Genomic DNA, 7,701 nt, shown 5'->3' with positions numbered 1-7,701 from the left:
TGTAGATGTTGAAGTGAAGACCGAACAGTAGACGTTCGGTTAGCTGTTTAGATTAGATGTTTCATTGTACTGATTTTGGATCGACCTTTATATTATTTGGTCGATCGGTATGTATCTGTGCTTTGTAACCGTTGGTTGGGTACGTTTATGTCGAGCGTGTTTTTCTTATTTAACTTCTTGTAAGGCCGTGCAGCCTAAACCCTTGCTTTCGTTAATTTAAGACTGATTTGTTTATCATTAAATGTAATTAATTCTACTATATGGTGTTACTGTATTTTGGGACGTTACAGACATCAATATAAACTTTCAAGTAAATGAATACCTTCTTGTATTAATATAAAGTTACGTCATAATGTAAAATTATTGAGAATTAATTTAATTTTCATAGATATTAATATTTGAAACTCTTAATACTTTAATTTGGATATGGTATGATTTTCTTATTAAAATATAGCATTATATTTTCATTTATCATGTTTATAAGTTATCCTTTGCATATAAAAAAACTAGTTAACAACAAAATTGAGTTGGTGGGTATACATATTATTTATTAAGAAACTTATCCGTAATCTTTTCCACTCCACTAATAAGACAACTTTCCACACGTGTCGTGAAATAATGAACTTTTGCAAAATGAAGAAACAGTTTATAAAGTATTAAATGATAATATAAGAACCAGTTCTACACGTTAGAAAGCTAAAAAGGATAAAAAGTAAATTAAATGTTAATAATTTTGTGAGAAAAAATAATTTTAAAAATAGTTTTAAGCCTACATAAAAATTAGTCTGGCAAAGTCGGAGAAAATTCACATTATTTAACTATATAAAAGGTGTTCATAAGAATTAAAAAATAGAAAAATAAAAATGGTTTGGTGCGAAGATAACACCAATCTAGAATCCTACGTGGTCCCACGACAAGGATAACATCTTGAAAGGTTTGATATATACGAACTTTTTAGGTAGCCACCTCCATGCCCATCCATGCCAATCTCACTAAAGAAAACAATTGATGAGTGAGTGAGTACAACTTTGCCACAGCCACACATCACCATCCTTCTTCCTCAAGCTCATCGTCCTTCTGCTTCTACCTCTTTCATTTCGATCTTTTACACATTACCACAATGGCATCGTGGTTGTTCGCAAGGTCTAGAATCTTCTTCTCTACTCCTCAACGCAGCAAACCCTTCTTCTTCCTACCATTTCTTAACCACTCCTCTTCTTCCTCCTTTCAATCAACCACACTGCCTCACAGAAACTCACCAACCCTTTTCTGCTTCTCGCGTCATGAATCAACCAAAGCTGATGCGCAGTTGGAATTGGAGCATGATCTCACCGAAGACGACGCTGATCAGGTAAGTGTTATGGACTCTGTCAGACCTTTAAATGGATGGATCAACTCTTTAGTTTCATTCTTAGTCAAATTTTAAGTTCCTTCCTTAACAATTCACCATTTCCTCACTTCACCTTCTGTTTTTTTTTCTAAATCATTTTCTCAAAAACCTTTTCTTTTTCATTTATTCTTTTAAATATCCCGAATTTCTCATTTCATTCTTACTCCCGTTAGAGAACAGAGTAGCATAAATCTGTCATGTTTTAAGAGATCAAATAGAAAATAGGACATTTAAGATGATAATAATAATAATTTATTATAAATATACCATGCATAATAATTTGCAATTATTGATATACATCCTTACTTAAAGGATGGTTTTTTCATTGAAAAATTTCTAATGTGTAGAAAAAACAATTAAAAAGTTTGAAAAGAAACGCTTGGAAAATTAAAAGGAAATGTTAAATAAGAAGTCATGATCTTTTTGTCAAAGAATTACAGTATTTTGGTTCCAATACATAAGTTAGAAAAACGTGCGAGGTTATCAGTCTATTAAAGTTATTTGTTTGGGGAGTTGGAGATTGGATTGGATGTTAGCCAATAAAACACTCAATGACCGTGCAATTATGCAATAAAAAATTAATTCATTTGGAACGTGCTTTTATTTACTAATTTAAAATTTGAAATTTCAACAATTTATTGTTCAGGGCATGCTTTATTTACTAATTTAAACAATGAATTAATTCATTACATATTACCAAAGTCTTTTGTGATTAAATAATACGAATAGACATGCTGTTTGTGTCATCTTCTAGCAAAATTTCCTTTCTAATATAACTGAATATGATTTTCGTATAAAATTCCGTTTTTCTTTTTCCTTAAAACTTAATTTAATTTTATTCAAGCCTGTCTCTACAGTGAAATGATTTCACGTACAGACTTCAGTTTCACGTGGCGAGTTAATGTTTGTTTCACGTCTAAATCAGCCTTACTTTGGAACCTTTCACATCTTTTTCCAACTCTTATTTCAGAAATTGTAAACTAAAAAATTATTGAACTGAACCGACGGTAGAGAAAGAAAAACAAATATATTATTTGATTATAGATAAAATAAACAAAATTCATTTTAATTTAAAACTACTTTTTATTTCTTTTGTTTGTTGCAAAACGTTTTATCTTTTTTCTATTACTTTTTTATATGGTAAATCGTAATAAATTTTCTACATTTAATAAATCCCTAGTTATCATAAATTAAAATATATAATTTAGAAAACAAACACTTTATTTTTTATTTTCTCAACTAAATATTTTTGGTTTTTTCAGATATACTTCACTCAATGCTCGTGTAACTTACAAAATTTCTGAGTAAGAGAAACAAATAAAATTAAGTTATCTAGAATTTAGTGCAATAAAATAATGAAAGAACCTCTATGAATGAGCCTCTCAGTGGACCAATCTGGAGACCAGTGGGTCCTTTTGTACGACCCATAAAGCTTTTATTCAAATAAACCTAATTAAATAAATAGATATACCTAACTGATTTACCAGGATCAATAAGCAACTTGCTATTTTGCTTTTGGCTTTATTAGTATGACGTGTTACCTTTGGTTGATTATGGTGTTTTTATTATTTTTAGGTTTAATTTAACTTTTTTATTTTTTAGAACGGTTTCTTCAATTAAATTGACGTTAATACCGTGTTTCTATATATATATCACGTTAATTCATAAAATTTCAAGCTTTTCCAAAAAATTTATTTAATTTTTTATAAAAAATATTAACTATTACGTGTCAGATTATGACCATGTTACATGATTACGTGTCAGTATTATTATATGTAACACAGTATATTCTGATACGTGATCATTTGTGTTTTTAAATTAAAAAAATATTTTAAAATAAAATTAAAATATAAAAAATAAAAAATTTCATGATATTAACCCACTAAATCTTAACTATTAATATTCCGAAATTCTTGGCGTATCAGGCGATTGATTTTCCTGGAGGAAAAGTTGGATTTACTTCTGAAATGAGATTCATTTCTGAGACTGCTCAGAAAAGGGTGCCCTGTTATCGTGTTCTTGATGACAATGGTGAGCTCGTTAAATACAGCAACTATGTGCAGGTATCTCAGTTCACACCACCATTCTTAATCCAATTTAGTTTACATTTCGCATATGTGATGATTGAATAATGATAATTGAACAGGTTAGCAAGGAAATGGGTGTGAAGATGTATTCTCACATGGTCACTCTTCAAACTATGGACAGCATATTCTATGAAGTGCAGAGGCAAGGCAGAATTTCCTTCTATGTCACCCAAATGGGGGAAGAAGCAGTTAACATTGCATCCGCAGCTGCACTTGCTCCTGATGATATCGTATTGCCTCAGTACCGAGAACCTGGAGTTTTACTGTGGCGTGGTTTTACACTGCAACAATTTGTCCATCAGTGCTTTGGAAACACTTATGATTTGGGGAAAGGCAGACAGATGCCCATACATTATGGATCAACTAAGCACAATTACTTCACAGTCTCATCCCCCATTGCGTAAGATACAGTCCACAGTATGTTTGAATAATTGCAATTCATTATATTGTCCATTCATTGGTGACATGATCTCTCAACAAGTTGATATTGTTTGGCAAGAATTTCAGAACACAACTTCCTCAAGCTGTGGGGGCTGCGTATTCTCTTAAAATGGATGGCAAAAGTGCATGTGCAGTCACTTTTTGTGGGGATGGTGGCACCAGTGAGGTTAGTGTGGTAACGAACCATATTAGCTAGTAACAAAATGGAACACCGCGTGCTTATTTTCTATTACTTGACCACATCATTAATTGCAGGGAGATTTTCATGCTGCCATGAATTTTGCAGCAGTGATGGATGCCCCTGTTGTTTTCATCTGTCGTAACAACGGATGGGCCATCAGTACACCTGTACAAGAACAATTTCGAAGTATGTATACGATGAACTTTTCATTTTCCTCTTTTATATAAGTATTTATCGTGTATCCAAGTATGCTCTTTTTATTTTATCAAATATATCAAGTTCAAGTATTTGATTTGTTTCAGATGGAAACAAATGTTTTTCCCTGTGTGGTTAGGTGATGGAATTGTAGTGAAAGGTAAAGCTTATGACATCTGGGGTATCAGAGTTGATGGAAATGATGCTCTTGCAGTTTATAGTGCAGTTCACACTGCTAGAGAAATCGCTATAAGAGAACAAAGACCTGTTTTAATTGAGGTATGTTGAGCTCCCTTCATGCTAAGATGATCATTGTTTGATACCACTCCCGTTTTTAGTGTCCACCAATCTCATGATAACTGCTATATAACCTTCAGGCTCTCACTTATAGAGTAGGACATCACTCTACATCTGATGATTCAACTAAGTACCGGGCAATTGATGAGATTGAATATTGGAAGATGACAAGAAATCCTGTGAGTAGATTCAAGAGATGGGTGGAAAGGAATGGTTGGTGGAGTGACAAGGATGAATTGGAGCTTAGAAGCAGTATTAGGAAACAGGTTGTTAATTTTATTTTTCATATTGAAATTTAGTCCAATTTGCTCTGGCCAACTTATTCTGACATTTTTTGTTTCTGGATTTATGCTACTATTGTACAGCTAATGCATGGGATTCAGGTGGCAGAGAAAGCACAAAAACCTCCGCTCGAGGACATGTTCACTGATGTCTATGACCAAGTGCCATCAAACCTTCAGGAGCAAGAAAGATTACTAAGGAAATCCATCGAGAAGCATCCGAAGGACTACCCTTCTGATGTTCCTTTGTAGTATTGCCAATTCGAAACAAGGAATTGTATTCTAAATCTGACTGTCAAAATGTAAAATAAAGGGATGTTATGGTATATATCTTTTATTTTTTGCTCAAATATTATTTTAATTTATATTTTTGTCAATTTTGTTGATGTGAGAATATTTTTTTTCTTTTGATGTAATTCTTATTTTGATATATTTTGTTTAATTTAGTTTCTTTTGGTAATGTCATCTAAATAGTTAATGGACGAGATCATGTGTCAAATTTATGATATGTTTTTAATTTAGAAAAAAAATATTATTTTTTTAATTTTTTTCTTAATTTAAAGGGATGGAATGTTCTTATGTTATGGTATATATCTTTTATTTTTTTTGCTTAAAATATATTTTAGTTTCTATTTTTTTCCACTTTGTTTAATGTAAGACTTTTGTGTGGTTTTCATTTTAATATATTTTGTTTAATTTGGTCTATTTTGAGAAGTGCGTCTAAATGGTTAATGGATGATACCATGTGTTAATTTGTGATATTTTCTTAATTTTAAAAATGTTGTTTTCATGTCAAGTCAATATTGTGTCATGTGACAATGTCATATGTCAAGTCAATGTCAATGTCATGTTTAGTCAATATTAGTGTCAGTATATTGTATTTCATTCAGTTATAATTTTTGTTAATTTTCTTTAATTTAACTTCAATTTTTGGCTTCATGTGTTGATATTTTTAAAGAAAATTGGAGTGAATATGTTGATAATTTTTTAGTTTTTAATCATGTTTGGAGGGAAGGTTGTTAAAGACTTTGATTGGGAAATGATTCTTCTTTAGTACATTATGATTTTTGGATCAATAAGCGGTTCTTTAGAGTCTTAGAAGGAGATGACGTTGAAGTTTCACATTTTTTTGTGTGAAGAAAATCATTATGTCGGTTAATTTAACCTTCATTCATAGAGAACAATATAAGTGATTTAATGTTTTAACTCTATTTATTTATTTAATTTTTTTTCATAATATCTATAATTTATATATGTATGGTGAAATATAAATTTTATCATCGCTTTGGTATGATCCTCATGCTTTGTATTATTTTATTTTATTTTTTATTTTTATTAAATTTTTATGTGATAGCAAATGATTGATTGACTTTGAGGTGTTAACATAATTAAGATGTCAAAAGGACTATGATATGTTAACAACTTTTTTTAACAATTTTTTGACAATAGACTTATGTCACTATTTTATTGATTTGTATATTTAAAACGGACCAATCACGAGCTACTACATCAACATAAGCTTTTGTAGAAAAATTATAAAAAAGCTGTTAAAAAACATTTTTGTTGTTAAAAAAAGTTGTTAAAGGTTTCTTCACTTCAGCGGATGAAACTGTAGATGAAGATTGGAACAGACAAATTTATGATTGTTTATGTGTTCACTTTGATGAATTTGGAAACAAGGAAATCATGAGATGATTTGAGAGATTTACGATTTTTCTCGTCTACGCGGATGACATAAAATTTGAGGGTAATATGGTGGAAAAACCATTTATACCCCTAAATAAAATGCATTAACAGTTGACAGATAATATGAAAACTCAATCAGAAAGTACTGAATCTATTCTAGAAAAATAGGTAATACATTCCAATTGATAATAACATATAAATAACCATAAATATTAAAATAAAATAATAATAATATTATATAATAATAATAATAATAAAATTATATACTTTATTACCTTCACACATCTGAATCATTTCATTCATATTGAAATAAAATAATAATAATAATAATAATAATAATAATGGAATTTAAAAATTATTTTTTATTTTTTCTCTATTTATAATAATTATTTGTACAATTATATATAATATTAATAATTATTATTTTATATTATTGTTAAAGATATTTTGGTAATTTTCGATTTTTATATATTAAATCATTTTTTATCACTCATTTTAGTCAAATTCTATTTTAATTTTTACAAATAAAAAAATTTACAGTCTTCTCAGATTTATCTACTCACTCTCCCCAAAATATCTCCCAGCTTAAAGATAAACATAGTACTTTTAATTTGATTGATACTCCTTTATGCATATGTTGGTTTTCAGAAAGAAACGAATGCTGATTGCGTCAACGCTGAGAAGAGAGGAATATGGAATAATAGTTTAAGCTGAGAAATAACATATTCAAATAGTTTATAAGTGAAGAAAGTGGAGAATCTAGAATCTTGAAAAGCATGTCCAAGCAAACAGTAACCAAAAACTGTCTTCAAGTTCCTCGTACTCTTCCCCATGTTGGCACTGTCCAAGGCGGCATAGCATCCTTCCATTCATCTCTCTCCCCGAATATACTCAAGCATATTATCTTGGTATTGTCTCAACCTCCACAGCCAGAGAAAACATGACTGGTGGCGCTGCTTTGGACAGACAAGGCATGAGAATGCTTCTGTCTTGATTGGACGATCGTTTCTTCTATTCAACATATCACCGTATTATGTGCTTTTCTGCATCACCACATTTCGTGTCAACAACGTTCAAGCTTTAACACCAATCATAACAAGACGTGCAGTGCTGCTAATTAGGGAATAGAATAATAATTTGAGT

The 7,701-nt window shown here is 30.4% G+C and overlaps 1 protein-coding gene across 1 annotated transcript; it reads left to right on the top strand.

The window, feature by feature from the left end:
• The first annotated feature begins 957 nt into the window (after window positions 1-957).
• On the top strand, window positions 958-5,249 carry LOC108332201 (2-oxoisovalerate dehydrogenase subunit alpha 2, mitochondrial). The gene is made up of 8 exons (XM_017567385.2): window positions 958-1,351; window positions 3,316-3,453; window positions 3,537-3,877; window positions 3,985-4,084; window positions 4,174-4,285; window positions 4,434-4,573; window positions 4,672-4,857; window positions 4,957-5,249. Exons 1-8 carry the CDS (start codon window positions 1,121-1,123, stop codon window positions 5,122-5,124), a joined length of 1,416 nt encoding a protein of 471 aa, XP_017422874.1. The 5' UTR covers window positions 958-1,120; the 3' UTR covers window positions 5,125-5,249.
• Window positions 5,250-7,701: the final 2,452 nt, after the last annotated feature.

This window comes from Vigna angularis, chromosome 4 (assembly GCF_016808095.1).
Source record: "Vigna angularis cultivar LongXiaoDou No.4 chromosome 4, ASM1680809v1, whole genome shotgun sequence".
NCBI lineage: Eukaryota > Viridiplantae > Streptophyta > Magnoliopsida > Fabales > Fabaceae > Vigna > Vigna angularis.
Note: the sequence above shows the minus strand (reverse complement) of the source record. Positions and strands in the feature narration are given on the sequence as shown.

Excerpts from the sequence above, each read along its gene's own strand:
- LOC108332201 (XM_017567385.2), top strand. The coding sequence starts at position 1,121 with ATGGCATCGTGGTTGTTCGCAAGGTCTAGAATCTTCTTCTCTACTCCT. Across the intron at positions 4,286-4,433 it reads TGTACAAGAACAATTTCGAA|GTGATGGAATTGTAGTGAAA; the intron begins GTATGTATACGA and ends CTGTGTGGTTAG. Across the intron at positions 4,858-4,956 it reads GAAGCAGTATTAGGAAACAG|CTAATGCATGGGATTCAGGT; the intron begins GTTGTTAATTTT and ends ACTATTGTACAG.